The sequence below is a fragment of the Hippocampus guttulatus genome, chromosome 23, assembly GCF_054856545.1.
Source record: "Hippocampus guttulatus isolate MCC_2025c chromosome 23, RoL_Hgut_1.0, whole genome shotgun sequence".
NCBI classification, from domain to species: Eukaryota; Metazoa; Chordata; class Actinopteri; order Syngnathiformes; family Syngnathidae; genus Hippocampus; species Hippocampus guttulatus.
Genome location: NC_141283.1, coordinates 2,787,773 through 2,805,384, shown reverse-complemented (window position 1 = coordinate 2,805,384; position 17,612 = coordinate 2,787,773). Strand labels below are relative to the sequence as shown.

The 17,612-nt window shown below is 45.0% G+C and overlaps 2 protein-coding genes across 13 annotated transcripts in view; one reads left to right on the top strand and one right to left on the bottom strand.

Moving 5' to 3' along the window:
* Positions 1 to 3,757, bottom strand: part of LOC147185705 (phosphoacetylglucosamine mutase-like) — an 11,636-nt gene extending 7,879 nt beyond the window's left edge. The window contains exon 1 of one of the 2 annotated variants that reach the window (XM_086104023.1): positions 3,669 to 3,757. The gene's annotated coding sequence lies outside the window, so the exon portion shown is untranslated. The remainder of the gene's footprint in view (positions 1 to 3,668) is intronic. The other variant, XM_086104022.1, reaches the window with a different exon arrangement.
* The window catches only part of LOC147185704 (clathrin coat assembly protein AP180-like), a 19,388-nt gene extending 1,776 nt beyond the window's left edge, over positions 1 to 17,612 (top strand). For 2 of the 11 annotated variants that reach the window (XM_086104011.1, XM_086104010.1), the window contains exons 3-23: positions 2,810 to 2,952; positions 3,041 to 3,116; positions 3,246 to 3,348; positions 3,426 to 3,519; positions 3,684 to 3,795; positions 4,459 to 4,565; positions 4,775 to 4,816; positions 5,796 to 5,869; positions 7,053 to 7,065; positions 7,155 to 7,291; positions 7,501 to 7,574; positions 7,712 to 7,726; positions 8,565 to 8,744; positions 10,194 to 10,286; positions 13,084 to 13,155; positions 14,031 to 14,117; positions 14,239 to 14,300; positions 15,238 to 15,270; positions 15,819 to 15,890; positions 15,978 to 16,088; positions 16,295 to 17,612. In XM_086104011.1, coding sequence (XP_085960137.1) covers positions 2,810 to 2,952; positions 3,041 to 3,116; positions 3,246 to 3,348; positions 3,426 to 3,519; positions 3,684 to 3,795; positions 4,459 to 4,565; positions 4,775 to 4,816; positions 5,796 to 5,869; positions 7,053 to 7,065; positions 7,155 to 7,291; positions 7,501 to 7,574; positions 7,712 to 7,726; positions 8,565 to 8,744; positions 10,194 to 10,286; positions 13,084 to 13,155; positions 14,031 to 14,117; positions 14,239 to 14,300; positions 15,238 to 15,270; positions 15,819 to 15,890; positions 15,978 to 16,064 — 1,676 coding nt within the window. In that variant the 3' untranslated portion in view covers positions 16,065 to 16,088; positions 16,295 to 17,612. The remainder of the gene's footprint in view (positions 1 to 2,809; positions 2,953 to 3,040; positions 3,117 to 3,245; positions 3,349 to 3,425; positions 3,520 to 3,683; positions 3,796 to 4,458; positions 4,566 to 4,774; positions 4,817 to 5,795; positions 5,870 to 7,052; positions 7,066 to 7,154; positions 7,292 to 7,500; positions 7,575 to 7,711; positions 7,727 to 8,564; positions 8,745 to 10,193; positions 10,287 to 13,083; positions 13,156 to 14,030; positions 14,118 to 14,238; positions 14,301 to 15,237; positions 15,271 to 15,818; positions 15,891 to 15,977; positions 16,089 to 16,294) is intronic. The other 9 variants (XM_086104012.1, XM_086104020.1, XM_086104013.1 and 6 more) reach the window with 9 other exon arrangements.

The window sequence follows — 17,612 nt, the reverse complement described above, 5'->3', positions numbered from 1 at the left end:
TTTTTTTTTTACTTGAGAATAGTTGTAATTGGTTGAATACGTTATGAAATATAAAAAAATGTTTCTATACATTCAATGTGAGTTTTTTTTTTGTGGGAAAACTGAAAAGTTTGGGGGAAAGTGGGAATTTGGGCAATTCCCTTTTGCAACACATGGAGAGAGTCAGCCAGCCAGACATTTGGTTTTTTTATTTCTCTCTGATCTTTACCGCCACTGGTCCTCTCGCATCTTACATTGTGATCCGCTACCCTTGTGAATAATTCACTCATCAGCCAATGACTGCCCTGCATTATTTACACTGCAAAAGGCGACAATGTTAGATTGCTTTTCTTGCCTCATCTTCAAACTGACCCTCAGAATTGGCAGGCTCAGACTCAATCATCATCATCATCACATAACACGATTGGTGGTTTATGCTCGTATTCGCCTCAAAACCTCATTTGCACACTGGATGACTCTTGTGGGATCAATTAGATGTGGCTCAACACAAAGTCTGGTTTAAGACTGTGCTGTGGTGTATTTGTAGGCGAGACTGCTGCGCTATGTAGGCCAGCGTGCTTCTTTGGCATGCCGGCAGGAGGATGTTTGTAACCCAGATATTGCCGAATCGCGCATTCTGCTCACCCATGTCACTAGAAATACATGCGACTGCCACTGATAAAAACGATTTGGGTAACTGAGCCCTTCAAAAAGGGACCTGGACGAAATTCATTCCTGAATACTACCACGTCGTAATTACAGGAATGAGCATGACAATACAAAAATACAATATATAACGGTATGCAACGGGGCCACAGACTTCATCTTGAGCAATTTGGAATCAGTATTTAACATCAACCTTGCTGTAAATTGTCCTCCGGGACACCAAATTAGGCGCCACGGCTGTGGTTCAAATGAGGCACCAGGAGGCATTCGTCGAGAACACGAGGCTGCGCAAGGTCAGCCGACTCAACGGCCGAGGCTATAAACAAACCCGTGGCCATGTTAAAAATAAAGCATGCCTTATAAAAAAAAAATATATATATATATATTGTGTTAAAAGAAACACTGCAGAGTATACTAGCTTAATTAAAAAAAGCTCTAGATGGCGCACTATGTACATTTGTGAATAAAGTGAGACAACATTATTTCAGTAGTCATATTTTTGGTGAAATTATTTTGCTTGATGGTGTGTCCGTGACATTTCTCTAATGCTGAATAGGTGTCTTGGCCTCTTGGGAACGACTGCACTTGTACTACGTTGAGGACACAATTTCCGTATGGTACCTTTAATGTCATAGCCAGCCTCTTTGCGCTGACTTGATGATGCTATCTTGCTAATAAAAATTCTGCAGGATCACTTGTTGCCATGGCGACACCCACACGGTGATTCTAATATCAGTTTTAGAGACGTAAAGCAGATTCGGAGACTTGTTTCGCAATACAGTCTACACATTTAAAGATAATTGCCGGAAACGTGCAAAGACTCGGAAAACTGAAACTGAATCGTGGGGACGTATCGTTGAACCAATTTTCACTATTTCAGGTTTGTTTAATTTTTGTTTTTCTTTGGAGAAGGGGGGCTATATAAAAACTTGTGCCTTTGTATACATCGGCATTCATGTGACGCAATTGCAAAGCGTAATTAGCCAGTGACGACACCACAAAAATCATCGTCCCCTCAGACAGTCAGCTGGCGTGGGCGCTTTAGAGCGCCTCGTTGTAAGCTGCGAGTGCGCACGCAGAAAAACAAGGGCGAGCGAGGTGGGGAAAATGTCCCCCCCCCCCCCAAAAGCCAGACTTAAAAGCAAGAATGTGGACGGATACTTTGCGTGACGGCTTTAGAACGCCTCATTGTAGTGGCATTGAAAAGCCCTGTGACGACCGGGTGGGATATATTTAAGCCACTGGAGGCTTTGAGTTGACATATTCTTATGGTGCAAACATTTAGTTACGTGTATGCTTTAACACACGCGCTAGATCAAGTCGCATCCATTTCCCAGGACTAGTCGTGATCTTTTTTTGGTTCTCCGTCTCTTGTATTGATTTCTCAATGGAGCATGTTGGCATAACCCATTAACTCATTCACTCCCAAAGACGTTTTTAAACGTCTTTTCAGACTTGGTCCAGAATTGGCTGGTACTGAATGAGTTAAAGTAGCCAACAGGAGAGCTCACAGGTCATTCTTAGAACGAGTGGATTACCGTAAGAGTCTTTATTTAGCTCAGTCAATCCTCATTAGCATGATTATTATCCGGGTTTGTTTACTACAGGTGTGGCTATCTTCATTCAAATAACGATCATATGAGGTGACCGGCGGCGTATGAGCGATGAAGCAGTGCTTGCTGCAAGCGCAGGGTGTCGAATAAACACTCGTGTGATATTACATAAGGAGCCGTTGGTTGCGCTTGAACAGACTCCGGGTGGCAACTGTCAGTCATGTTGCACGTACAGTCATGTCAACAGCGGCGAATGGAGCAAAGCCACGTGGGGCTCGTCCAGGTTCTCGACCGTGCCGCTTGTCCGCAACAGAGTGGGCGAGTCTATTTTCGGCAAGGCCAAGGCCTGCTCAGTGTTAACAGCCTTCGTCCGCTTCCATTAATGAAGCCGCCTGCCAATACTTGACGCTCGCCTTTTCGCTGACGTCAATGTCACAGCCTTCGGGACACTCACCGGACACAGTTTGGTACTTTTGCACAATTTACCGATAATGAGATGACGTTAAGGTCTGGCTTTAACGACACTGTCAAAAGTCACATCAGTTGTGATTTTCGTGACCGTTGAAGGAGTTTTGGGGGTATCGTGTTGGTCAATCCCTTTGCCTTTGCAGACCTGGTGTCGGCCACCAACACCACCAACGTGAACATCCCCCAGATGGCCGACACGCTTTTCGAGCGGGCCACCAACGCCAGCTGGGTGGTGGTCTTCAAGGCCCTCGTCACCACCCACCACATGTGCGTGCACGGCAATGAAGTATGTGCAGAGCCCTTTGCGTCCCTGTGCTTCTTCCACTTTGTTTAAAACAACAACAACAACAAAACATGATTTTTTCCCCTTGCAGAGATTTATCCAGTACTTGGCCTCCAGGACTTCGCTGTTCAACCTCAGCAACTTCATCGACAAAACTGGCTCTCATGGTAAAATTGTTGGAACTACAGTGAAAAGCACTCACGGCCAACAACAAGGCGCTCTAAAGTAGCCATGGTCAAAAATAAAATGACTGCTCTCTCTCCCCGTGTTGCTCTAAAGTCACTTCTCTTTTGAAGGCTACGACATGTCGACATTCATCAGACGGTACGGCCGCTACCTGAACGAGAAAGCCTTCGCCTACCGCCAGATGGCTTTCGACTTCACTCGGGTCAAGAAGGGGTACGCCAACGGCGCCGCCGACCGGCAGTCGCGATCGTCGCAACGTCACTTGATTTGATGTTTGCTTTGCCAACCAGTGCCGAGGGCGTGATGAGGACCATGACCACAGAGAAGCTCTTGAAGGGCATGCCCGTCCTGCAGACTCAGATCGACACGCTTCTGGAGTTTGACGTGAGTCGCCACCCCTTAATCTCACGGTTAATTATTACCTCATAAATGTCAATGACGGTGCGGGTGTGAATGTTCGTTTCTCTTTACTATCCGCGACCCTCTTCAGCATAAGCGGTGTTGGAAACGGATGGATGGATAAAATGTCTTACCTGGTTACTTTGCAGGTTCATCCCAAGGAGCTGAACAACGGCATCATCAACGCAGCATTCTTGCTGCTCTTCAAGGATTTGGTGAAGCTCTTCGCGTCCTACAATGACGGCATCATCAACATGTTAGGTCAGTTGGAGTGGCGCCTCCAAAGCAGGCAGGGGCAACGAATTTTAAATTCACGAGAAGTACCTGAATAAAATAACTCAATGTAAATGAACACATTTTATATAAATTATTTTTCTATAAAAAATGTTTAAATACAAGTAAATCACTCATTCAAATTGTTTTGTTTTCTAATTCAAAACATTCATTCAAAACAATTGTATGTATAAAAATTGTTTTAAAAAATGTAAAATATATTTTATTATATGCAATAAATCAATCGTAAATATTTATTCAAATGAAACAATAATCAGCATTGTAAAATGATTCATTACTGTTATTATTCTTTTATCTATAAATATTAAATTTTGCATTTAATAAAAAGTTAAATATTTAGAATTGTTTAATTTGATTTGATTATTTACAAAAATATTTAATGAGCTAAATTATTTAAAATATATATTTTAATGATGTTTTTTAAACAATAACTAAATGAATGAAGTATACTACATACAACCTCAGGCGTGATACACGTTCAAAACAGCGTTTCCTGTCACAACTTTATTTTTACATCTCTAACTTTGTTTTGTTTTTTTGTTTTTATACAGCCGCTACATCCTTCAAGAATCTCCATCAAATATATTCTGTGCCGATTGTGAATTACCTATTTTTTTTTTTTGAATGCAGAGAAATATTTCAAGATGAAAAAGAGTGACTGTAAGGAAGCGTTGGAGATCTACAAGAGGTTCCTGACCCGGGTGACAAAGATCGGGGAGTTCATGAAGTTAGCAGAGGTATTTGCCAACACGCCATGGACAGGCTGATTTGCGACGCATCGACCCTGAAGATACTCACCGGAATATATTCTTTATCCTCTGCGACAAATGACTCATATTACAGTAGCTTACTAGGTCACCTACAGTAGTTGTGTGGTTCACTAGTTTGTGATGATTGTCTTGGGAATAAGTCAGATGTTTCCCAATACAACTTTTTCTCTCTTCAGACCGTCGGAGTTGACAAAAACGATATCCCCGACATCAACTACGTAAGTCATTGCAAACTGCACCCGAGCACGCGCGCACGCCCCATCTGACCCACCACCGTGCCCTCCCCCCCCCTGCCCCACCTTTCCCACACACCTTCCCAGTGTCTCCACCCCAGCGTGGTGGTGGACCTGGCAGACTCGGATGACGACTGTCCGTTTAAACCTCCGGAGGAGGAGCCGGTAACCGTAGCAACAGCCGAGTGCCTGCTTGCAGGATGGAATGTCGGCATGCTGAGCCTAATCCCATTTGACACGCGCGCTCGACATGCGCTTTTGATTTGTACTCGTCATATTTCTACTTTTCGTGGTGTTTCTTTTGACTGCACTGTTTTCAATAGTGTGTTTCAATGTAGGATTTTTTTTTTGTTTGTCCAATCGGATTCGGCCTTCTGTGTTGCTATGTCAACCTAATCTTCCCAGGGCCTTCAGAATCAGTCGTGCTGGGCCATGCAACTGAAACAATAACAGCGATGGGGCCATTTTGTTTCACCAGTCCGATTGCAAATTTGCCCTCACAGGGTCCAGCGCACTTTTTGATGTACACATTTTTCCATCCTCTGGTTAGTCAGAGCGACATTTGTTGGAAGGAACTTTGGTCAGCAAAAACCGTCTGTAGCGATCTGCACACATTGATGCATTAAGAAATCCGTATCTCAGCAGATTTGGAAGATGATGAGGTGAAAATGAGCTTTTTATTTTAAAAATATGACTTTCTCTTGGTAAAAAAATTGATTCGGAACCGCTCCATCTGGATCAGGCGTCTGGCACTGTTACATGCTCTTCTCCTCTTTTGCATTTTACTCGACACTATTTGTGGTTCTTATACTTGTGATGTTGACAGCGCTGGTAATAAACAGTTGGATTAATTTGCTTAAGTCCCACCTGAAGGCCCAGGTATCAAATGCAAGAACAGTTTATTGATTTACTTATGATTATTTTTATTTTTTACGTGTTGGTGATTGCTGTTATTGTGTGTCAGGCTCCCAGCAGCATCCTGGAGTCTCTGGAAACGCACATGAATGGCCTGGAGGATGTAAAGGGTGGCAAGAAGGGGTAAATAAAGTCATTCATATCTTCTTCTTCTTCTTCTTTTTTTTTTTTTTTTTGAAATTAAACTTTAGTGATGGAATTATTTTATCATTAAAATGTCAAATTCAGAGACTCAAAAAACATTGCATTTAAAATTGGTGACGTGGTGGTGATTACGATAAAACACTTTTTGATGACATAAATTGGGATAAAAGTCGGTTTACATTTTTTTTAAACAGCCCTTTATTTAATCATACTTTAGGCTATGTTTTGAACCCCCCCCCCCCCCCCCCCCAACCAAAACAAAATGGCCACCTATGAATGAATCAATGAGGGTTGATCTTGAATGGTAAATGTTAGCCCAGTGGTGTATTTCAATCATTTCCTTTAACCCTTCCTGTCTTTTATCCCCCTTTTTTCCCATTCATTTGGGATCACCAGTGAAGGGTGAGCATATACTGCGTGTTGGCGTGTTAGCCACCAAGCTCTTTGAATGTTACACTGTTTTGTGTTTTTCCTGTTCTTTTTTTTTTTTTAAGTGAATAACATCTCAGCCAGCTAATCTGTCACGCTATTCACATGGGAGCCAATCCTCTGGGAATAGATATCGAGTTTAGTACCCTTTTAGTTCATCTAGCAAGTGTGTGTGTGTGTTGGTTTGAATACATGCGATGCATACGCTAACCGAGAGTGCGTCGATTCACGCGGACCTGCAATATGAATCATAATGCAATGCGGTCTGGCAAGAATTTAGTTGAAAACCATACAAAGATTTTCTTTTCAATGACACAAATATGAGAGGGGGGGGTGTGTCAATTTGTGGTGAGGTGAATATTAAGATGGGTTGAAGAATTCAAAATGTAGTTACAATTAGCATTCTGTGTGAATTATTGGAGACTTTTTGGTATGATGTATAAAATGCCACCATCCTCCTAAATTCTCATGAGACCAGGCCGCATCATATGAAGAGGTTTCTTCCCGGGATGAATCATTTGCTATTTTCGCACAAAACGGAAGAAGTGACATCGTTACAGAAAATCTGTACGATGTTATGTGTTGCATTTGGGATGAATCCTTCATATGATGACATTATGCCGTCATTTTTTTTTAAGTTGGTTTTTAATTCAAGCACTTATTCCATATCTTCTTTTTCCACCCTCACACGGCGTTCAATGACGATTCTCCCTTTTTCATTCAATTCTTTCAGGTCTCCGACTAAGGTAAGCGTCACATTTCGACTGGTTTCTCCTTTTGCTTCCGCCTCGTGTCCGACCGCAAAGCGTGATTTGTGCGCGCGCGCCCCTTGCAGGGTTCTCCCACAAACAACGTGTCGCCAACTTCCACTCCGGCCAAATCCTCAAACGCGGTCCCCGCGCTGCAGCCCCCGCCTGGGGAGAGCTCAGCCGCCGCCGCCGCCGCTCCGGCTGCACCCGAGCCAGCGGAAGAGTACGTACCGGCTTCATTGCAATTCATAATTTGCGTCCTTGCCCTCAAATTATTTGGATTTTTTTTTTTTTAACCGAACTTTTTTATTTATTTATTTTTTTAACTCGAAGCATCATTTCAGAGCTTTCTGCATACACACACACAAAAAAAAATTAGCTTTAAAGATCAAACGATGAACCGTTCGCTCACGGATTCTACCTTTTATTCAGTTCCTTGTTAGACCTGGATCCTCTGTCCTCCTCTGGGCCCCCAGCAGCCTCTGTCGGTCCCACGTCCTGGGGAGGTAAGACCCCCACACATCCGCTATTCTCCAAACCACTGCAAAAAAACAAACAAACAAAAGAAATATGAGATTGAATTGAAAGGATGGCAGATCATCAAATGGCTAATGAACGACATCTTGTGTCGCTCTTTTCACAGACCTTCTCGGATCAGGTGAGTGCTTTTCTGGTGCCGCCGTGTTTTTCCAAGTCCGGCGGTGAGCCGCCAAGGCCTTCCCCGCTGGCCCAAACACAAATTGGAAGCAACACGATTTATTCCCAGTAGTCTATTCTATAAATTTCATATTTTTCTCTTGGCTGCAATGCGTCGGGTTGCAGCCTCTCTGTGTTGCCATGCCAATCTCATCTGCCTAGAGATATTCCCGACAGGGCTATTTTTTATTTTTATTTTTCAACCACTCACATTTCAAATTTGTCCTCCAAGGGCCAGAGTTTTGGCCTTTGATGATGTCAGCATTTTTCCATCCACTTGTTCTAGCCGACTTCCGCTGACGAGCAGATGTCTGTCTGTAGCAAACCGCACACATTTTACTCATCGCCATTTCTGGAGATGATGATAGCTTTTTTTTGAAACTCTGAAACTCTCCAGATGAAGTACGTGGGCGCAGTTGTGCCTGAGAATCCTGCCTTTTTTTTGTCTATATGTTGAGTTTAAATGTTCAGACAGTGTTTGGGTGTGTTCTGGATCCTGTTCGACTCTCGATGTGTCTTGCTGACCTCTTTGTTTATCTCCCCTAAGATCTCTCTTAGTCTCAGTGGTCTTCTTGTCTCTCTCTCTTCCCTCTCCCTCCACATCCTCCATTGTCTGAATTTGGGGGCCAATTTGTTTTTCGTTGGAAATTTGTTGACTGGAATTTTACTTTAATTGGGCTTCATTTTCATTTTTCTACCCCCTCAATGTGGGTTGGGCTTACTTTATTGGGGGGGGGGGCGGGGTCTGCAAACCCCTGCACCCTTAACCCCGCGCACAACCCCCTCACCCCTTTCCTCAGAAATGGGCGATTCCTTGCTAGCCGAGCCCACCCTGGCAGCGGAGCCCGCCGCCTCCTCCCCTGCCGCCGCCGCCGCCGCCTCCGCCTCCGCGGCACCAGAAGCTGGAGTCCCTCTAGCTCCTCCCACTAGCACAGCGGCCGCCACCTCCCCTGGCGCCACCAATATGGATCTGTTAGGAGGTTAGTGGGCTCCCAGGGAGCGGGGTTGTCTACCTCGCATCCTTCTCTGGGAAGCTCAAACCCCACCCAGAACCCGCCTGATGATGTGATGCCACACTAAGCCGCATGCACGGATATATTTCAATTACAGCCCCTGTTTCAAGTGCCAAAACAGGCTGTAATCTAAAAAAAAAAAAAATTATAGCTACATGAGCTTTGCTATCACAGTGGAACCACTCAGGTTGGAGATGATCTGTCCCCGGATGCTAGTTCGTTATAAAAAAAACAAAACAAAAACAAAACAAAGTGAAACAAGTTAACTCAACAATTGCCACAAGCTGCACCAAAGAGCAGGAAAAGAACAGGAAGATTCAGCAGGAGATGTTCTTCGGCAGCGACGTATTACAACAATCTATTTTCAACTAAACAAGTCGACTCAAATGTTTTCCAACGGAACAATTTCACTCATTGTCTAAAAAAAAAAAAAAAAAAAAAACGAAACAAAAATTCCAGATATTCAATCTTGAGGCGACATAATGCTGCACAGCTCCCGCAGAGTGAGCCTTTCGCTGTTTTCAACACTGAATAACAGACGACGTGGGGATAGACCAGTAATATCGATTTCGGAAAAATATGAAATTGTCTATATTTGGACCTTTGGAAGTTTAGTCCTGAAAGCGATGATACATACACGTGGACTTTAAAAAATGATACAGATTTTGACAGTTGGCGCACAACAAGCGATCACTTTCCGTGCACTTTTCACGCCCTGACTGCGATCACGTGAGGTTACGCTGAAGTCTCGGGGTGACGCCAGTTAGATGGTGGCTAGATGGCGCGCCGAGCCACTTCGGGGGCGTGTGTTGTTCAACCTGGAGCAGTTCCACTTTGTTTCCAAATGCAACAAGCCGAGCAATCGATCCGTGGCAACGCATTGATGTGTTCAAACCGCCCGACTCAATCGGCTTCTCGACACTGCTGGAAAGCCGTTTGAGCATTTATTCCATCATGCTTCCTGTCTACAGTTTAAGGTCCAGGTACTGTTGTGCTCTTTGTCCTCACTCTGAACACATTTCAGCGCACTAGTCAAATTCTTTTTTTTTTTCCACATCTGCCTTCCACTACTTGATGCCGTCATTGGGACGAGTGAACACAAAGAGCATACTCGTCCTTCGATCTGAAACGCAGATATCCAAGGATATGTACCAAACGTTCAAACGACTTTTTCATCGACACTTCAGTTTGATCGACTTGCTTTTCGCCGCGTTTGAGAAAAGCCCGTCTTGTCTATCAAACGCTTGCCCCGTGGCATCACCGCGTACGTTAGAATGCCTCCTCGTCTGTGCTCCCATTCGTCCGTCCACCTTTGTGTCCCACGCCAGAAGCTGCGGTGTCTTTCCTTCTTCGGCATCTCATTTTCTTTTCCCTCTTCTTCCCGTCCGCCGGGGTTTTTGTGCGGTAAAACCTCAGATGCCTTCGCCACACCTGCCACCGCCGCCGCCGCCGAGGCCTCTGCCCCGGTAGCTGAGGGCGGAGCCGCCGCAGGAGCTGCAGCCGGAGCTGGTGGGTGACTCTTTGTTATGTTTGGGGCCCGATCGATATGGATTTTTGGAGGTCGATGCCGATTCGGATATTTGGCAGAATAAAATTCCACGAACCCATTCGTTTAAAAAAAATGAATCAGTCAGGCCTTATTTATGTTATAAAGTGCATCTGTGGGTAAGTGGCTCGCACATCTGCCCCACATATGCGATGGTCTGGGTTTGAATCATGATTACGACCTTGCTCTGCGGAAGGTCGTAATCTGTCAAACTGTTTCCAAGCTGGTTGGTAAGATGGAGAAAGAAAGGCCAGCTCAAGTCAACAACGCTCCCATCTGTGCTGCTTGTTGCCACGGAGACAGAAAACAAAGGACTTCCTGCTCTCGTTTAAGCAATCGTCTTCACACTTCTTTGGAACAAAAGGATACGGGCAGGTGGCCGCTCCGTCGACGTGTTAAGAGATACTTTTTCAGGTGTGAAGGTAATGACGGCCCGTCAAGTGAAACAGACGCCACCTTTGACTGTTAGCCCACAAGTGACAACATGATGGGGCGTGTGGGGGCTGCTCAGCTGCATTCAAGGAAAGTGGGAAAGTCGAACGTCATTTACCATGACTCCGTTTACAGATCCATTTTAATTTTAAGCGTTCAACTGCTATTTGTGGAGTATAAGGGCCGAGCCCGACTGCAAATAGTGAACATCTGTTTAGAATTGTGACAAGATGGCGACAAAGCACTGCTTTTGTTTTCGTCATAACACGAGCAGCCTTACCAGTAGTGGTACTCGTTTGTTTTTTCGATGAGGAATCGTCAGGCAATCAAACAAATGATTCCTAGAATTCAAATTATTGGGAGCTGGTTCGGGGCTTGAAGAGCTCCGCAGAGTATAAAGTAAAAACATGTGGACCTAGGATAGGGCTTTGCGGAACACCAACAGTATCTATCTCTCGTGGATTCTTGGGTTACAACGACATTCCTATGGTGACGTAATTACATTTTTGTCCGCAAATTGGAAGGCGGAGTAATCTATCGCTAACCTACGCTAACATCGGGATTAAGTCATAAATACAGTAAAATAAATAGGCAATGAATATAAGGCCATCAGATGAAAAACAGTAAGTACAGCGGTAAATGAAAATGCTTTTTCTTCCGTATGATTTTTGAGCAAATAATTTAAGAAGGTCAGGGTGTCAGGGTCATTGATTACATGTTCAACTATCCAAGTTTTCTTGAATGCAGCATTCCTCGATCCTCCATCTCAGCTTTCATGACCACAGCAAAATTTCATTTTCAGTTTTGTTAACTTCTAACATCACTTCCTCCACATGTCACCCCCCCATCACTTCTTACAAGACCCCTTCGCTCTTTCGGACGGGAGCACTGCTGCCACAGCGTCTTCGGGTCTAGACCTTTTTGATGTGGAAAAGTCATGTTTTAGCTCCGTGGTGGCCCCCGCCTCCCCGTCATCTGTCTTCACTTCTGCATCCAGCACCGCCGTCGCCGCGGCGACCGTAGCTCCCGACACCCACCCTACGACCGACCTTTTCAGTGGTAAAATGTCGGATGCGTGCCCACGCTACTCTGCTCTTCAAATGCATTTTGTTGCCTGAATCCAGTGCCGGGCGGTCTGAGCAAACCTGAAAATGGAGGTGCGCCACATGCTGGCTGATGTAACTGAAACGTCTTTCGAGCCAATCAGAGTTGAGATTTCCTCACAGCGCCAGAACGCTCAAGAATATCAGCATTCTTCTGTCTTCTGATTGGTTGCTTATGGTCAATTATCGATAGTTTCTACTCTAGGTCAAGTTAGAAGGTCAGGTTGCCAAATGTACCGCCCGCCACTGCCCGAATCACTTCACATTGAATGCAAGGACTCTCGTACTGTACTTGCCTGCTGTCACGATTGAGCATCTGGGCCGTGTTTGTAGCCTTCTTTGCCCCGACGTCAGATACCCAAGCAGAGGCCACGCTCACAGTTGACTTGTTCACAGCAGGTACCCCCCTTCCTTTGGTGTGCTCTCACTTCCTGCTTCAACGTGTCACGTGACGGCCTTGAAAAGATAAAATGACATTTTTAGGGCGGGGGGGGGGGGGGGGGATTCCGCTTTCTTCTTTAGCATGTTCTGCATGCTACATAAATAGCGTTTCCTCAAGTGGGGAGGGGCAGTTCGAGCGGCCCACCGTTTGAGGAAACACGCAACTTGTGTGCATCAAGGTTTATTGTATCATGAGAAATGTCACTCCATTCATCCCTCCCTCCCTCCCCCCAGCGGATTTATTCAACTCCTCAGCCATCCCACCCATCCATTCTTCCGCACCCCCACCCAAAACTGACAGCAAAGACATCATGAGCCTATTTTGTGGTGGGTAGCCTCACATAATGAACGTGACAAACGTGTTAAAAAGTTTTTTTTTTCCATTCCCCAATACATCGTTCCCTGACTATCGCAGAAGTTTTGGTGGAACCAGCGCTTTGGAGTGTGCACAAAAACAGCTTTTTTTTTCTCCAGCAAATAATGGGCTGTACGTTTCAAATGCAAAATCTGCAAAAAATATACAAGCGAACACCGCAAATGTGTTTAGATGTGTGTGAAGGAAGGTATTTGGAAGCCGTCTGGTGTGTTGGATGTCAATGAATCACGTTTATCGCATATTTGAAGAGTAATTTTGGATGTACTGTATATCACCATCTGCCCTGTCTAACTCTCCTCATGTTTTGGCATTAGCAGCGTGAGGCTCCCAGGCTGACTGTATCTTCTTCTTCCTTCACGCTGCAATGGATATGATGTTTTGCATGGCTCTGTTGGGTTGACCCGACAGAGTCCACTGGAGCCGGAGGAGGCGATGCCGCGGCGGCCGCTGCCGCCACTCCCGGAGCAGAACTCATATCAGGTAAAAGTAGACTAATTGTGTTCTTCATCTTAAGGTAGTAGTAGGTCAAAAGTGGTATCGGTAATGAAAACAAAAAAATACAACGGGAACCAAACAGCAAAACGTGACAACTAAAAGTGTGCAGCTTTGAGTTTGTTCAATCCCCCCCCTTCTTTAATCACCACCAGAGTTGTGCTGTTCTGGACTTTGGCATCTTTGTGTTTTTCTTACTTTTGACGCTCCTTTGCTGGCTCTCATTTTTGTTCTCTTGCCCCCTGCGTCGTCTCTCCCGCTTGTGGCTCTTGGGCTGGCTCATTGCTTGCTTCCTGCCATTTGACTCGGTGAGTTCCCCCCCCCCATCCTTGCTTCTTTTGACGCGCAGCGGTGCAAGTGCTGCATTGCAGTGCGTGAGCGCTGCGCCGGGCTCTCCGCTGTACACAAACAGACGCACACAAAATGAAACAGACATGATATTGCATGAACACGCATGCATCCAGATACACGATTAGCCACGCAACAGACTCAATTTTACACACGACCACTGAAACGATTACACACAAATTACACCGACCATGAGTGGAGTGCGCCTTCCCTTCCCTCTGACATGTTGAAATGTGCATATGACACACTGAAAATATTTCAATCATCTAATTTATTGAGAAGGTAAATGTAGTTTTTTTTTGGTTAGCTGGAAGCATCCACATGTCCCATTTAAACAGGTGTCACTTCAATTTGCCTTGAATGCTCCCCTCCCTCCGTTGTCATGGCAACAGTAGAATCGTACTGTGCTGTAGTAAGCTTGTGTGTTGCAAGACCGCCTAATGTCTCCCTCTCCCATCCACCCACAAACTTCCCCCTGCAATCCTCCCTCAACCCCCCCCCCCCCCTCCTCATAGCACTTGGTGGCTTAGGGGATGTAATGAAGCCCACCTTGACCCCCCAGGCGGGCGATGTTGACACCTCCATGGCTAACGTGGCGAGTAGTAAGTCGTCCTTTTTGAGTCACGGCAAATTTATACATCAAGGTTGTGGTGAGTTTAAGAAGAAAAGTCATTTTGCAGTAAGTGCCTTGTTGTGTCTCTCGTTCTATTCCTGCCGAATCAGATCTGACGATGGGATCCCCAGCGGCCCCTCAGGTAGCTCCCCCCAGCTGGGGTGCCCCCATGGTAAATGTTGTCTGTGTCTTACGTGTGAGCATGGAGCGGAGCCGCATGGTAGGACCGAGCCGCATTGCTTTCATCTGCATTTGCGTTTCATCTTTGTGTAAGATGGTGGGGGACATGATGGGGAAAAAAAATTGCTTCACTCGTAACTAGTGCTGTCCATTGAACGCGTTATCGACATTAATTTAAATAAATTTGAACAGGATTCTTTTTTTTTTTTTAATCGCGAGATTAAGGTGGTGCCACGTAACAGCAGATGTTACGTTGCTCTAAAATAATAAAATGTGCTCCAAGTTTGAATAACTGCTCCAACGGAAAATTGCAAACCAAAATTGTTGTTTCAGTAAATCTTTGCATTTTGCACAAAGAAAACAGATCCACGAGTCCACGTTGATGAGAGCATTAAAATGGAGGAAAAAACAGGACAAAAAGAAATCAGAGGAAAGTTAAAATAGATAAAAATGTGATTAATTATGAATTAACTATGACATTTATACATTTAAGCGCGATTAAATATTTTAATTGTTTGGCAGCACTACTGGTACTACTATTACTACGTGTACTTGCCCTATTAGTATGCCAAAGTTGCCTGACGAACATGCAAGAATATCAAAACAGTAATTGGGGGCTGGGAGGGGGCACTTTAGAGGTTCTACAAGTGTACTGAATTGTCTTATTTATGAGGACAAAGAGTATACTTGTGCTTGGACCTTAAAACGGGTATCAAGGCTGTGGAACAAATCCTGAAACAGCTTCCCATAAACAGCCCCCGACTTCACTCGCATGCTGGCAAGTTAACGCTTGGATGCGAACATGTGTAAAGCACTGGTGTTATAGTTTGTGTTGTGTGTCGCTTTTCGTTGCTGTGCGTCTCTCATTGTTGTCTTACATGAAAGTGACCCCAACTCCGCCTCCTCTCCCTCCCCCTTTACACCTTTAGCCATTTATGGGGACTCACACAGGCTACGGAATGGTAAGAGCACCAGTCCGGTCCAGCAATGTCCCCCAAAATCAACAAATAAATAAATAAATGGCGAACATTATTGGAAAGTGTCGGACGCCGATTACCCTCAACCCCCCCTTTTTGTTGTCACACGCAGTCAGGCTGTGTTCGGAATCACTCACGAGCGACGATATTTGCCGTTTGCCATTTATTATTGCTGTTCGAAATAAGTTGCTCAAAACCTTGATTGCCCAAATATGGTTTGTTTCCTGTTTTTTCCTCTCACAATGAATACACTGTTAGTTTGTTTGTTTATTGAAAGTCTGTCCCCTTGTCATTTGTTATAGCGACGAAGATTACGCCAGACAGCGACGATATACAGTCACGCTAGTATCGTTCACGTCACTGCAAGTTATTTGTGTTCTGCCACACGGAAATATAGGAGAGCCGAGAGAAATCCCACAACCCGAGCCCGCTATAGAAAAATGACGACTGAGTGAAGGATTCTGAGCACAGCCTCCATTTCAATGTCACACTCGTGTCTTAGCGTCTCCTGTTCTGTGTGTCTCGTTGAAAAGCCTGGGGCACCGGGTGTTGGAGCTCCCATGATGCCTTTGGTTAGGCCGGGCTTCCCTGCTACCGGCGCCCCGGTAACCTAGCTCCAAGATTTGCCCACAAAGAGTACATTTTGTCGGCATTGTTGATTCCGAGTGGGGCGTGTGTGCGTGTGTACGCAGATGTCCCCTGGAATGACTCAGAGCCCCAGAAAGCCTCCCCCACCGAGGAACGCTCTGGATGACCTTAACATCAAGGACTTCATGTAGGCCGACACGCAGACCTTCTAAAAGGTACAATGGCATTCGGTTTCGCTGTCGGAGGGACTGTAAAATTTTTTTTTAAAAAATCAGCGCATATTTTCTTCTTGAAACATTTTCCTGTCCCTGTGGCTGTTTGTGGTTGTGTCAAAGCTTTTCATGACGTGGTTCCAAAACTAATTCCCGATCTTAAAAGCCTCTTGAATATTACCGAACTGTGTTTTAACGTGTCGTTACAGGTGGTATTGTGTGGCGCTCTGGATGTCTGCACTGCCCCACTGCCGCCCTTCAGTCACGCCCTCCGACCATCAGCGCCCCCCCCACCCCTTACCAGAGGCTGCAACCCCTCGAAAACACCCCGGCGCTCCACCTCCTACCCCATATTGTACTGTTGTAGCACAACTGTGAATGTGAACCCTAGATACAGAACACCGTTTTATGTGTGAGTGTGTGCGTGTGTGTGTATCAGTGTTAAACTTTACTTAATATATTACGGCGGGTGGGGGGAGGGGGGCGGAGACAAAGGGAAAAAAATGAATGCATATTTCAAATTATTCTGGACAAAGGTGACTTGAATGGAATGGTAAGGTGGTTTCTTTATGCATCTCGCAAACAAGGACCGTGTTCTTCATTGTGGACTGTGTTTCGGTGTGTGTAACTTCACTGCCCCCCCCCAACCCTCCCACCACTTCTTTATCATCCCAACTAATACTGAGCTCACTCCTCGTCATCCCAGCAAATACTGAGCTACGCGTGTTTATGTGTGTGTGTGTGTGTGTGTGTGAGATGGTTGTACCTTCAGTACGTCAAGCTTCGCCACCCACACTCCCCATTTGGTCACGAAAACATGCAAATATGACATTATCTACGCTTTGTTTTTACTTTTGTGATCTTGGGAATTCAATAGAAACATGCATCAATTTGCACTCAAATTGACATATGCATTTTGAACTACTTTGATGATGGATTCAACTTATTTTCTTTATTTTGGGGACAAAATACCATATATTTTAGTTACAAATGTTGGGGGAAGCATACCTGTCAGAAAACATACCTGTCATGTTTTGTAGAAGCAGTATTGATTTCAAAAACATTGCTGGCTGGTTGATGTGGCGCCCTCTGCTGGTGTGGAGTGCCTAGGGATGAAATAAGAAGTTGGTAGCATTTGTGCATGCGATTGGATTGACTGCCTTCGGTACATTTGCTCACTGGGAAGACCCGCTGTAAAGCACTCACGTATACGCTGGATGTTCTGTGTGTTGTTTATTTCCCCAAAAAAAAAAAAAAAAAAAGTGACTGCATCTTAATCCATTGTGGCAATTACATGTTGAAACAAAAATACAATAAAGGCGACAATGACATTTACATACCAGACAATGCGGATAGATGTTTGCTCAGTGTTCCGATGAAGCCTGTGTCATTTGGGGATGTTAAGGAGTACGATTTTAAATGGATGGCGTCCATTCTCCCTGGCAGCCCCTCCTCCCACACCCCTTTCCTTAACCTGCATGTGAGTCCTCCTTTGAGATGCAATAAAATACAAATCACCCAAACGGA